The sequence below is a fragment of the Rattus norvegicus genome, chromosome 8, assembly GCF_021556685.1.
Source record: "Rattus norvegicus strain SHRSP/BbbUtx chromosome 8, alternate assembly SHRSP_T2T, whole genome shotgun sequence".
Taxonomy (NCBI): Eukaryota; Metazoa; Chordata; class Mammalia; order Rodentia; family Muridae; genus Rattus; species Rattus norvegicus.
In genome coordinates this window covers 17,893,647-17,908,187 of record NC_141541.1, presented here as the reverse complement: position 1 = coordinate 17,908,187, position 14,541 = coordinate 17,893,647, and the positions used below count along the sequence as shown (strand labels likewise).

Sequence of the window (14,541 nt, the reverse complement as noted above, 5' to 3'; positions counted from 1 at the left end):
CTGTCTTTAAAACTGGCTTTAGAGTTGCGTGAAGGCCTCGGGTTATTCTCTATGCTGGCACTCCAGACCTAGCATAGCATCAATCAAGCACACGAGGGGAGGCCGTGTCTACTGTGCACTGCTAATGGGAGGCCTCCAGGCTCCAGCAATGGCTTTGCTTCCTCCCAAATCACCAGGGACCAGTGTAGCTCAGGGTTCAAGCATACAGCGCAGGTGCATCACAACCAAGGAGGGACATGGCAGCTCTTAATGAGAGTCAGAGGGCTCTCTGCGCTCTCCTCACCTTCGCTGTGCCCAGACTTTCTAAGATAAAATTCTGAGCTTCACATGGAGAATCTCCATGCACTCCTCATATGATCCATGCCAATCCTGTTTTAAAGGCTACCATCTGTGACACGATCACCAGTCCAAGAAGTACAGCCTGCACACAGAGGAGAGGTTTTATTGCGCCTATGGTGACTCACAATAAAGCACACTTTGCAGCATATTGGAAAAACTCAGGCTTCACAAAGACCACAGTCACTGTTACCAGTCACGTCTGCTCCGACGCATACAAGGAAGGGAGCAGATGGGGACGGACAAGAGATGCAGATCTGATGGCTGACTCTGTGACAGGGTGCTGTCTCCAGCTGCCCTCTGGGAGCTATGGCTGAAGCTCCTCCCACAAGTCCCTAGGGGAAGACACACTGTGTGTTGCTGCTGCCTGTCCTCAGGTTAGTACCATGACTCTTCTTGGCCACATGAAAGATGAAACTCCCAGGTACCAGCTGACAATACAGAGATAGGACAGATGCAGAAGCTGTGGCCTCAAAAACTCACTTTATATTTGGAAATCTACCCTCTCCAAAACATTTTTTTTAAACAAACTGATGTTCTATAGATGACATTTTTTTTATCTTGGATTTTTTTCTAACACTCCTATGGACAGACTAGTTTAAGCAACCCCCCAGGTTTGTTAGAGGGAATCAGACTTAAGCAGATTGTGCTTCAGTTAGCAACTGAGAGTTCTAAATGAGTCTTGGATGAGCCTCTCCTCCCTTGAGCCTCAGTTTCCCTCTCAGCTCCACAAAGATGGCTTGTCTCTGTGGCGGCTCTGTGAGGAGGAGGTGGGAATCCGATGCTAGCGCAGCAGCAGCCATGGCTCTGGGCATGGGGATTGGAGTCAGTTCTGCCTGGCACAGCTGTCAGTGGGGAACACTGAGAGTCATCGGGACCACATGGAAGATGGCGAAGTCACTGGGCACCTGGAATGAGATTTCTCTGACAAAGGGGCCCTCGAGGAATAGAGTGGCTTCAAGAAGCCTGTAAGTTTTTAAAAAATGACACATGAATTTCTCAGGTGATGTAGACAGGGAAATCTTCTCTCAGGAACTGGTGTGAAAAAGTTTTTCATCATTCAGACAATGGAGAAAAATGCCCTGTCTAGACATCTTGGGCAGATGAGGTGTCTAAGCACAATTATTTCCAGCTTATTGGAAAGCAAGTCCTCACATTGTCCATTAAAAGGGAACAGTGATTCACCCCTTCTTCTTTCTGGGGGTCAGGAGAAAGGGAGCCTACCTCCCGGCTCTCTGGTGCACTGCTCATCTTGATGGTAACCACCTAGGAGAGGGCCAGGCCCCACCCATCACTAGTTACAAGGTAGAGTTGATCCAACCCTCACCTTGCTTACTTCTCCTCTCCCCTCCGCTCCCTTCCCTTCCTCTTCCCTCCTCTCCTCTCCTCTCCTCTCCTCTCCTCTCCTCTCCCCTCCCCTCCCCTACCCTCCTCTCCTCTCCTCTCCTCTCTTCTCTTCTCATATGCTGAGGGACCCCATTTGTCATGGAGAAATTCAATAGTACTCCAATATATCCCTATTTCTTGCTAATTATTACAATCTAAATGGATACATGTAGTTCATGACTTTAAAAGTACAAATGTGCACACATAGAGAAGGCAAAGTTACAGATAAATTCACAGCATATTAACAGGCTTTTTTTTTTTTAACAAATCGATGGGGCTGAATTAATTTCTTTCCCTTTTTGACCTTTTCAAAATGGCAATGCTAATTTCTATTTTAAGAAACCAAGATGGGCCCTGTCTGGCATAGACAGAGCCAAGGCCATTGAAGCTGTGTGATTGGACTTGCCCCAATGACTTCAGAAGGCCTCCATGCCTGTTCTCCCTGGCTAGTGAAGTTCTTTTCTGAGCACATGCGTCAGGCCTACCAATAATGTGACCCGGGTCCTGCTGTGGGTGCTCAGCAGAAGGAAGGACAAAGGTGGCAGATGCTATACAACTGACAGGGGTTGACTGAACCAGCCTCTGCTGGAGCTGAGGTGGCTTCCGGAGCTCTTGCTCAAAGATCCACACACAACACCTCATGGTATCTTCTACAAGGTTTGCAAACCAGAGGGTGCTGGACAGGTTCCTAGGAACCCAAGCATCTCACTGATTCTGGGGAACTTTCCGACACCTTGAGTCTGGTCAATTGTGAGAGGACAGAACCCTCTCCCACCACTTCCAGCTTCCCCTAACTCACGGCCACAGTGGGTTCCACAGAGGACAGATCTGTCTTCCCAGACTGGATCTGGGAAGAGGGAAGGTGGTGATTAGCTAGCAGAGCCCTCCGACCATGGCTCTTCTCCGTCCATGCCACCCTGAAGGAAGGAACCGGGGAGGGCAGCCTGTCTTCCTGAGGCTTGGACGGCCTCTGGCACATGCTCAACAGTGCCTTCAGCTCCACCCTGAAGTTCTCGTTGAGCCAGCAGTAGATGAAGGGGTTATAACAAGTGCTGCTCATGGCAAACCAGTGGAAGGCAAAGTAGAGGGCGTTGTTGGTGTGGATGGCCTTGCTGGACAGAAGGAGGACATAGCAGTTGAGGGGGAACCAGCAGAGAGCGAAGAGGACCACCACAAGCACCAGCATCTTCACGGTGGTCTTCTTCTTGCGTCTCAGGGCGAGGTACTGCTCTGTGGTCACGTCGCCAATAGTGTTGCAGAGCCACAATTTCTTGGCCACACGAGCATAGGCCACTGAGATAATGAAGAGTGGAAGAAGGTAGAGTAGGATGAAGGTGGCCAGGTCCAGGTACTTCCAAAAGAGGTCAGCTGGCTCTGGGAAGTCCGGCAGGCAGAGGGAGCGCACAATGTCCTCACTGAGCCAAGAGAGAGGGGAAAGGAAGATGGCCGACATGAGTGGGGGAATCAGTGCTACCACTTCCTGGGGAGGAGGGCCCTACCTAAGGCTTGGGCCCATCTGTCACAGTCCTTTTGGGACTGTCCCCTAATCATCTCATCATGCTTCAGTCTCTCCACAGAACATTTTATAGAGGTCCGGAAGACGTCAGACTCTGTGTCCCCTGAACTTAGTATCATCCCTCGCACACAGTGGGCCCACGAATATTCAATGAACAAATGAGTGAATGAGTGAATGAATGAATAAGGAATGAATGTATCCGTGAAGGAATGAGGCGTCAGTGTTCCTGCTCAGGAAACCACCTCTTTCTTGAGTCTGCTTTTCAGTCAGATCTCACTTCTAAGAGCAACCATTAAAACAGGCGGAAGGTCGGGAGAATGGGTGGTAAAGGACACACGCCTCTAGCCATGCCCAGGCCTTAGTAACTCCCTTACACAGTCTAGAAAGAAACGGAAGGAGGGAAGGAGCTGCTCCCAGTGGAAAGCGGTAAGATGCCGAAACCACTCAAAGTTCCCTCCTTTGTTCAGTGTTGGTGAAAATGTACTGCAGGTTTGTAATGTGGAGGCGGAGTTAGGGATCGACTCAGAGAGATCATGAGTTCAAAACGGGAGAGTTCTTCCTCCTGTGCAGTCTGCCATGGAGACAGGCTATTATGGAGTAGATTGAGGTTTTTGTTGTTGTTTTTAACTGTTTGAGAGAAGGAGCTTCTCATCTGGTAAGAGCATATGTTAAGGTCCACACTGGGTAGTGGGGGAGATAGGGAATCCGGCCTCAGAAGCATATACTCACACTTACTTTCTTTCTAGGTTCTGTGAGTCGGGAAATCGTGCTTATTTTAAACAGGGCTGAGTGGGGGCCCCGTCCCCATCTGTGTGAGCACATGCCCCCTGGTGGCAGAACCTGGTAACTACTGCCTTGTCCTTGCAAGCAACCTAGAGAGCAAGGTTGAGTTGAAAAGAGGATACAAAGACTTGGCATGGACCAGGAAGCGACGGGGCGGTCTACAATAGCTCACGGAGGCAGAGACGCCAGACAGCAAGAGTCACATCCGGAGGGGGCTCCCGTTTAGTCCCAGTGACTGTGGGCCAGGTCTGTTCTGGAGAAGGACAGCATGATACGCTCTCCCTTGAGCCCCACGCTACTCCAACTAACAAGTCTCACCTGTACTTGAAGGTAACGCTCTCCCTTGAGCCCCACGCTACTCCAACTAACAAGTCTCACCTGTACTTGAAGGTAAACAGTTTCTGGCAGATGGCATGAGGCAGAGAGAAGAAGGTAGCCATGACCCAGATGACAGCAATATATATGACACCCTTGGTGATGGAGATCCGAGGCTTCAAGGGATGCATGATGACCTAGAAAACATGGGAGGGGTCTCACAGCTGAAGGCGAAAGCAGGTAAGAATCCAGGTCTTATTTATCAAAGGGTGAGCACCTGTTACATCCCTTGGTGGCACCTACATGGGACAAGGCAGCCGAGGAGTTAAAGGGAGGTCACAGCTCAACTCCAGGGATGGGAAGAGGGTGCCATGTGGACTCTGTGCCTCCTAGAAGTTCCAAGTGCCTCCTAGAAGTTCCAAGGTCTCTCGTAAAGGAGAAGAGCAGTGTGAGGTGACAAGGAGGACACAAAGGTGACAGAAGGGATCCCAAGCTCAGCCCTGCCTCCTCAAAGCCCAGCCATCTTCCCATGGTTCCAGACCTTGGATGGCATAGAGGGCTCTGACCATAAGAAGGACTCTCTTGTCACCCACTGCAAGAAGAGTGGGGGGCTGATCTGATGCCAGCCACTAAAGCCACGGCTGAACTCCAGCCCAGACTGATTTCCACGCACTTCAAAGGGAACCAGTATCACAGACGTGGCGCCAAAATGTGTCTTGGAATTAATATTGTGTTCCAGCCAGTCAACTCTTCGAAGACGCTTGAATAATGGTGGAAATCTAAAAAGTATTTCCACTCGTGAGGTTAGTTTCTGGGGCAACGGTAGCCCAGATCTCTGATCGGATTGGTGGAAGCTAGCTAGAAGGAAGGAACAGTTACGTGCTAACCTTCCTCGACTGGCCGTGACACACCTTCACTACACAAGGACCTGATTCTAACGTGATCAGGGCATTTTGACAATAGAGTAATCTCAAATTTGGGCAGCCCACCCCTCATCTGATGTGCAAATTCCTTTAAGAATACTCTTTTCAAGTTGTCGTCAGATGCATTTAGATGTGGCTGGTGACATGGGACACTGTCCTAGGCAGCTCTATCCACTTTGAACATCTGTTTTACTAGAAAGCCATCCCTCACACTGAATGGGGCCTTCAAAGATGAGTCTTTGAACTCAGTTCTCTATTGGGCTTCTTGGGTCACCTCAGGGCAAACTTCGGTTCCCTTTATCCCGAGGAGACTTGCTCTGTGGGTCTGTTTAAATCACTACAGAGTAGGGCAGTCTAGTGGGCTAAAAGCACGGTCTTGGAGTCAGACAGATTTTGGACTAATGTGGTCATTCTTGGTCACACGATCATGGGAAAGTGTGTGCATTTCTGGCCTGTTTCCTAATTTTTAACATGGTCTAATCTATGTTGAGTGGATTTCAACCTGTGGGTCATGACCATCAGAAAACACAGGATTCTGATGGCCTTAGAAACTGAGACACCATTCACTGGCAAAATTATAGTAGTGACAGATTAATGTTATGGTTGGGGGTGGTCACCACAACATGAGAAACTGCATTAAAGGGTCACACACTAGGAAGGTTGAGAACCACCAGATAATCAGCCATCTGTGTTGATGGATTATGGAGTTTGTGGGTGCAATATACCAGACCCAGAGCTGGCCCCTTACACAAGGGAGGACCTCGGGTCATCTTTGAGTGCCTACCACCCGTGGGGCACCACTCCTACACTTCCAACCCTACCTGCTCCTGTTATCGGTACACTAGCTTGTGTTCCTCCTACACTGTCTGGCCAGGGATTCTCCATGTCCCATCTGAAGCCTTCTCCAACCTGCAGACATTTGCTTCTTCATTTCCATCTATGATTTTCTGTGTTTGCTTTTCTACCACCAAAATAATTCATTATATCCAGAGATGGGGACCAGCGGCAAGTCTTCATGTCAACCCAGTGGAAATAACAGTTCACAACTACCAAAGAGTTTAACGTCCCTCCTGTCCTCACCCAAATAGATCAACAAGGAGACAAGTACACACGATGACAGCGGGGCTGAATGAGTCACTGTCCCTGGGTATTCCCTACAGACCACGGTGGTCTGAGTATTCCCACCAGGCAGGCATAGACAGAGAGGGCAGGGTGATGCTGGGGACAGGTGCTCTCACCTGGTGACGGTCCACAGCGATAGCTGTCAGGGTCAGTGCTGAGACATGTAGAGAACAGTACTGGGCAAAGCGGCTGACATGACACATGCCCTTCCCAAACACCCATGTGCTGTTCACAAAGCGGACCTGTGGGTAAAATACAGATGGCGGGTAATCAGTAGGCCTTGGCTGGTACCAGTGCCAGCTCTCAGTGGTCTTTGAAGAACATCTCTTCAGGATACTTCTCAGCTCCCTAGCCAAGAAATCTTCCAGTTACTGTGCCACAGACCACAGGGCTTTCCCCGGCACAAGCCATTTTTGTTCATTCAGTTCACCAAACCACAGTCATGGCCCTGGGCCATCAGGTATCGGGAGAGCTGGGAAAACAGGGCTCTGGGGGTTGGCATTTCATCTCTATTTATTGCCACACAGCCTTAGCCAATAAACTCCTTTAACCTCGGTTTTTCCGTTTTCAGAAACTGGCTTCAAAATCCCCACCTGAAAGGCTTATTGTAAAATCTGTGAAGATGGGAGGAATTGCACAGCAAATTGTTAAAAGGTAATTTTTAGAAATGGGAAGCTGGCATTTTAAAGTGTAATAAAATTCTTTCTTGGCTGAATGGAACATGGCCTTGTGGGAAAAATGTCTCCAAAAAGTTACAACATAGCATGTCCAATGTGCTTAGAAGGTGTGTGTGTGTGTGTGTGTGTGTGTGTGTGTGTGTGTGTGGTGTGTGTGTGTGTGTGTGTGCATGTGCTTATGTGTGTGTGTGTGTGTGTGTATGTGCATGGTGTGTGTATATGTGCATGTGTGCATGTGTGCATGTGCTTGTGTGTATGTATTTGTGTATGTGTGGTATGTGTGTGTATGCATGTGTCTGTGCATGTGGTGTGTGTGTGTGTATGTGCATGTGCACATGTATAAGTGATCCACCCTAGAGCCATACATACTGTGTAAGCGATCTATCACAGAACTACATACACCCCAGCCCCACATCTATGGCCATAGTGCAGCTGATCAGCTGGGACAGAAGAATCTGGGAAGGTGAAGGTTACAGTGGGGAGAAATGGTACCCTTGGGAAACACAAAGTCCTCCCTCAGCACCATGAAGGGCTGGGTGCGTATATGGGCCTGGAGCAGTTCCTGTGAGGAATGTCTTGTGCCCAGGAGAAACGGAGCATCAATTGTGAACAAGGTTTGTCTGGTCCAGGGAGGATCATGGGAGAGGGAGTGAAATGCGCAAAGGGAGAAATCGATGGAGGAGTTTTTTGTCCCTTCCTGCTGTCATCTTAGATCAGAATGGACCAGCCTTGACTGACACAGTTATGCTTCTTATTGGTATCCAAGGAGCATCCTCTCAGGAGGTTTCTCAGCCTTCCCAGCCAAGGAACATTCCAGGTGCTGTGCTGAAGCGTGGCGCACCGGCATTTTCCTCAGCGTGGCTCGTGTACTCCCACTTTAGGGTCTCTGAGCCTCCCCCCTGCACGTGTGCAGCAGCTCCCCACAGGTGGTCATAGAGATCGTGCACGATAGAGAAATGGTGCGCGGCAGGCACACCGTGCTGTACTTAGCCCCTCTAAGTTGCCATTGCTACTGCACCAGGGGGTGTGTAAGATGGGCAAGAACTCACATGTGTGGAAACTGGGATAAAAGCCACCAGCCCTGGATCAGGCTCTGCTGGGAACTGAGGAGTGGGCTGTTTGCCTGGTGTGTATACAGGAATGTTGCGTCAAGTCTGGCTACATCTCCACAGGGAGAAGAAGATCGGGGCTCTGTCCTGTGACTGGGAGGACTTTGTCCTGTGACTGGGAGGAGTCATGGAGCCTATGAAGCAGGGCATCTTCAACCCCTCTGCCTCCCCCTACGATCAGCAAGTGAGCAACCCTGTTTCTGATGGGCCATCACCACCTCCCAGAAGCCCCCTCTTCTCTCTGGAGCTTGCCCTCATGCTGTTCAGGTAGAACACTGCTGCCCAGACAGAGGCTGCAGAAAGGCCCAGTCCTGACGCCTGGCCCAGCCTCTTTCTGACCCACTCCAGCTTCACCCAGCCACTCCGTGCTCCCTCAACATAAGGTGAACCTCAGAGGCTCCTTTCTTTTGCTCTGCCTGCTCCCTCTGTGCTGTGTGGAGATCCAGCTCTTGCAGATCTGTTGCAATGGTACATCCTTTTTAAAGTCTCCTTTGACTGCCTATTAGGAAGGAACGAAGGCCTGCCTCCTTCAGGCTTCACTACACTGTCTGCATGTCTCTGTCATGGGAACCATCAACAATGTTTTGCTATTGTCTCAACGATCAGAGTCAGTCTTCATGCTAACTGCTGTGAGCACAGTGGCTAAGAAGGGGGGCCCAGGAGGGTTACCAACACCAAGCAGCCAAAGGCAATGCCTCACCCAAGTGGGAAGGCTGTGGTGAGCAGGCTGAGGGATTTGAAGACCCTTCCTCCCAGTTCTCATAACCTGTGTGCACATGGCAACACCCTGGATGGATGGATGGATGGATGGATGGATGGATGGATGGATGGATGGATGGATGGGCGGGTGGGTGGATGGGTGGATGGATGGATGGATGGATGGATGGGTAGATGGATGGGTGGATGGATGGTAGATGGATGGGTGGATGGATGGATGGATGGTAGATGGATGGGTGGATGGATGGATGGATGGTAGATGGATGGGTGGATGGATGGATGGATGGATGGTAGATGGATGGGTGGATGGTAGATGGATGGATGGATGGGTGGATGGATGGGTGGGTGGATGGATGGATGGATGGGTGGATGGATGGATGGATGGATGGGTAGATGGATGGATGGGTGGGTGGATGGATGGATGGGTAGATGGATGGATGGGTGGATGGATGGGTGGATGGGTGGATGGATGGATGGATGGGTGGATGGGTGGATGGGTGGATGGATGGATATTCTTCTTGGCTAATAACTTTAACAACAAGTTATTCCATAAGTTGATAAGGGCATGGCTCCACTCTAGAGATGAGCTGGCTGTCAGCAGGATTTCTCAGCCATACTTTCACTGTTTCAAACCATCCATGAAGCTCCCTGGTCCCTGAGGGACAGAAACAACATCAGTAATGCCACATAGCCACATAGAGACCCAGAGAGGGAGCCACCTGCATCCTCTGCACAAATGTCCCAGCCCTGAGGCTCCAGGCCATCTCACCATTACTCCCTCACAGCACAGCTCTTACACTGGGGTTTGCTATCAAGCCATAGCGGGAACACAGCTTAACCCACTAGCACAGAGAAAGACGTTTCAGACTCCATTAACAGCTAACAGTTGCTGTCTCAAATGACCCAGCAGCAGCACCGTATGGCTGGGAGGCGGGTTTCTCACAGGCTGAAGAGAGGGTCGGGGTAACAGCCTCTGTAAAACTTCAGGGACCTGGTTTACTGTTTGCTACTTCCAAATGTCTGTGACCAAAGACGGGAAACAGAACGGTCAGTCCCTTAGCGCCAACTGCAGACACTTGACTCTTTGAATCAGTGCTACCAGTTGCAGGAACTCTGGTTTGGAAATGGAGGGGGGAAAGAAAGAGCAAAGGAAAGACAGAGCTGGAAGGAATATTGGTTCGTGTCAGGAGAGAAAGGAGACCCAAGGATTAAGGCAGGAACACAAAACTAAGGCTGGGTTGGCCGAACAGAGCAAGTGAAGGAGTAGGGTGGGAGAGCCTGGAGGTGGGGAGGATCTGGAAGAGACAGACTGGCGGGAGGAGACGAGACTGAGCCCAGGAGGACCTTTCCTTACCAAAGTGAAGGGCGTGTTGAGCAATGTGATCATGATGTCTGCCACTGCCAGGTTGACGATGAAGAGGCTGGTGGCCGAGTGCATACGCTGGTTCTTGAAGATTACATGACAGACCAGGACATTGCCGAAGAGCGAGAAGACAATGATGAAGGAGTAGGCCACGATGAGCAGGGCTTTCACTGTGGGGTTCTGGGACTCAGCCCCATAGCGTCTCCTGCCCACGAAGTTCTGCCAGTCAGAGAAAGTGTAGTTGGCCCAGAAGTGCGAGGCATTGGCTCCGGTCAGGGCTGCATCCATGCTGGGATGCTCAGTGACGACCTGCGGCTGCTCAGTGGCTCTCACGGAGGACAGAAGAAAAAGAAGCAGGACAGGAGGGACATTCATGTCCAACCACTGCAGCTCTGGGCACAAGGTCCGGACTCCCCGCCAGGCTCCGTATGAGGAGACTGGGTGCGGGGCGCTGAGCGCACCGGGCTAGAGGAGTCCGCACCACAGAGGGAACCTGGACTCGAGGGGCGCGAAGCATAGAGGGAGCCCCGACCTCCGAGAGAACCTGGGGACGCCAGGTCCTGGATGGGGAGACAACCGAGATCCTCAGGAGGGTCCGGACCGCAGGGAGAACTCCGGAAAACCTAGGGATCCTAGGGAACCTAGGGATTGTGCGGACTGTCACCCACCTCGGTCCTCGGTGGCGCTCACCCGATTCTCACAGCACTTTTATACCTCTGCTCGGGCAGGGGCCAGAGCGTCTCCGCCTATAGGGCCGTGCAGCGTCTCTTCGCTCCCGTGACGCGCTCGGCTCCAGCTGCCCCGCTCCCTTCTGGCAGCACCGCAGTTCCCAGCGCTGCTCGCACTGTCTCCCCAGCTCTGCTACCCGGCAGCAGCCCAGACTCCAGCAGCCCCCTCCCTCGAGCTCGCAAGCTTTCTGTACAACAAGACAGCAGACGGGTGCAAACAGCCTTGGGGACTATGTGGGGCCACACTGAAAGGACGGGTCTGTGCATTCCGAGGATCCCACGTTGGTTTCCATCTGTAGCCTTGGCACATTCCCGATATTAAGGTGCGGCAAATCCTGAAATAGACCTGGAATGTTTCCTCTCCGTTTGGACCTTAAGATTCGCTGGGGGGCTTAGTAAAGGCCTATTTTTTTTTTTTTGAACAGCCTTCAAACACTTCCTGACACATTCAAGGAGCAGAAGAGATAAAAAGCTCCATTCTGTCCACTCCTCTGGAAACAGCAGCTTTGCCACCATGGACTTGTGGGCGCTGCCTCTCAGCCACCCACCCATTCCTCCAGTGAGAAGTTTTCTGATAGCTAGCATACACAGCAATGGCTTTCTTCATGAGAGTGTCATGAATACTTCTCATGCATATGCACTTTTTATTCTTTTCCACCCTCCTCCTTCACTCCTCTTCCTGGTTCCCTTCCTCTGGTGAAGTAGTTCTTCCTGCTTTCATGTCATGCATACTTTGGCAGACTTTGGTTTCCCCCTCTTGTTCCTCACCTGCCCCTTCCGTCCCTCTCAGAGACCCCTATTTACTTGTGCATGTCCCTATCTTGATAGACAACCCCATTCCTCCGTGGGAACTGCGTCATCCACCTCCTGTCTCCCCTGCGGGATGCCTCTTGCAGGACCTCAGACCACCCCACCTAGTGTCCAACTTAGGGCATCTAGTGTGTCATCTGACCCTGGTGAGCAGCCTCTTAGATAACCAACCCAAATGCTGCCGATCAAGTCAGGGAAGAGAAAGGAATTCCCCATTTTCTATTTCTTTTTTTCTCGGCTCCAATCCCTGTTTCTGCCTGTCTCCCCACCACGTCCTTCACAGACTTTGTAAATTTCCTGTCTTTAAGTTATAGTTGATGAATCTGTAAGTTTGTTGCAGAGTAGGAGTCCAAGTCCACCTAGCAGGAGCGGGAAAGCGAAGGGGATGGCCAGTTGCAGTGTTACACACCCACACACACCTGCTCTCCCTGGCATTGTCCACTCTGAACCAAGCTGCTAATCAAACTCTCAGGATCATTTGTTCCTGAATTTGATTCCAAAGTCTGGAGTCCGATTCTTCGGCTACTGCTTCGCTCTGGCCCGCTGTGTCCTCGGTGTAGGCATGTTTGTGCTTCTCTGACTTCTGCAGCCTGCTGCGCCTCTGGCCACTGTATCCACGGACATCTCCATTTTCCCTTGCTATCTGTCCTCCTGCTTATACCTGTCTGGGTCTCTCAGGAGCTGCAGCCCCGCTCTTGGCAGCCTGGGATTCTTTCTTTTGGCCTTGCCTTCTCTCACTTAGAGTCACCTGCTCTGTCTCTCCTTGTGCCTTCCTGGCCTCTGTTTCCTTGCGTCCCCCAGGAGCTGCCCACACTCACTCCTGCAGCTTCAACGCTCCGTCCCCTCTTGGAGCTCATAGGAACACAGCCACGCAGTGCTCATCTTCCGGTCCTCCTTCCTTCACGGCTCAGGCTCTACTACAGCAGCTTGGCTCAGTACAGATCAATGGCAAAATAAATAAATAAATAAATATGGGGAACTTGATTTCCAAAGTCTAACTACTGCAACTGCCTAGATAAAGGATCCCTAAATATCTTATATCTAAACTTGCTCTGTTCTACAATTCCAGAAGTCTCTTGCCTCTAAGGGTCTACCCCACACTCTTAAAAATCTTTCATCGCTATGATTTCTTTGCACTCTGCCACTCAAAAAAAAAAAAAACTCTAAAGATTATGCTGTATACTCTTATCTCACAATTTGCAAGTTGTTCATTGGGTGTGGTTTAAAAATCTATAACCTATGTAACAAAATTTGGCTTTAAACTTAAAACAAAAGGCTTATAATTAAACATCTATACATAGATCTCTCTCTCTCTCTCTCTCTCTCTCTCTCTCTCTGTGTGTGTGTGTGTGTGTGTGTGTGTGTGTGTATGTAATCAACCCGCTTGAGATATATGTATGTATGTGTATGTAACTTGGACTCACTTCTGTTTGTATATGTGTACGTAATACACACACATACTAGGAAAACATGTTTTTAAATAGCAGCCTTGTGGCTCTTGGCTGGTGACCTCATCAGGAAGTAAGCAGCCACATGGCTGCCAACCATCTTTGCTAAGGCTAAGGAGCACATGCCCGTGGTGACTTCACTGTGTTTAGATGACCACATGGCAACAATTGAAACATTCTTAGTCTGGATGAGTGCTGTCTATCATTGTATCTCCCTTTCAGACTAAGAAGTAGCAAGTCTCAAATATATTATGTTGGTATAGATTTTTTATGATGGTAAAATTTAAGGTTATATTTGCTACAACATACAATATGTGTGATTCAAGTCTGGTTTACAATATACTCTATATAATGATAAAAATTTAAGGTTATAAAGGTCTATTCAGAATAACAAAAGCTGATTGGAGACTTACACTTAAGTTAGTATGTCTTTGATAATTGGTCAACACCAAGCTTCTTGAAACAACGTGTTTGATATTTGATAAATAAGGTGTGTTTGATTTTTTTAAGGCTAAACCTAACAGAGATAAAGCTGCAAAATCCTAACCTGTATGCAAAAACCTAATATAAAATCTATTAACTTATTGAAAACTGTTAAAGATGATTAAGACATGCAAATTAACAGTCACCCTACGAACGACCAAATTCTTCAATGTGTTCAGAACTATACATGTAGCCATGCTAAGAACTAGTGTAATTAATTACAGAGATAAGCTTTGCTTACCGCTCATACATGTCTTTAAATTTAAGCCTAAAACAAACGACTAGAGACAAGCAAAGTCTGACCAGTTTATATGCACGTAATAGATCAATGGTTCTCAAACTCTTCGAGGGATCTGCTGGATATAGTATTTAAAATGTTTAATAAAAAGCTTTTCATGATAGCTCCTGGCAGCACCCCTAATCTCCTCCAAAGAAGATGATGGACAGAAGAACCTCCACTTGGAGCTTGCTTTAAATGTGACAAAGCTGACCATTGGATGAAACCTCCCCAGCTACCAGGACCCTGTCTAAACTGTGGATTGGTAGGACACTGGAGAGTCAACCGCCCTTCTTTGCCACTAGGCCAGTCCTCCCAACTTCCTACTCCACAGGAAAATCTGTCAGCTCTTTGGAGCCTGGAGGCCAAAGACTGATGCTGTCCTGGAACCTGGAGGTCTGCCCCACATGACCATGGAGGAACCTAGGGTGATTGATTGTCCAGGCAGCTGGTGAGCCTGCCATTTTTAATAGATTCAAAAGCTGCTTGGTCTGTACTTCCTCCTTACGCAGGTAAAAGTCATCCTTCTCAGGTCTCTGATTGTGTAG

The 14,541-nt window shown here is 49.5% G+C and overlaps 1 protein-coding gene across 1 annotated transcript; it reads right to left on the bottom strand.

Moving 5' to 3' along the window:
• Nucleotides 1-422: 422 nt before the first annotated feature.
• Gpr83 (G protein-coupled receptor 83) lies at nt 423-10,928 on the bottom strand. The gene is given in 4 exon segments (NM_080411.2): nt 423-3,137; nt 4,400-4,533; nt 6,498-6,623; nt 10,239-10,928. Coding segments are annotated over 4 exon segments (1,269 nt in total). The 5' UTR covers nt 10,623-10,928; the 3' UTR covers nt 423-2,512.
• Nucleotides 10,929-14,541: the final 3,613 nt, after the last annotated feature.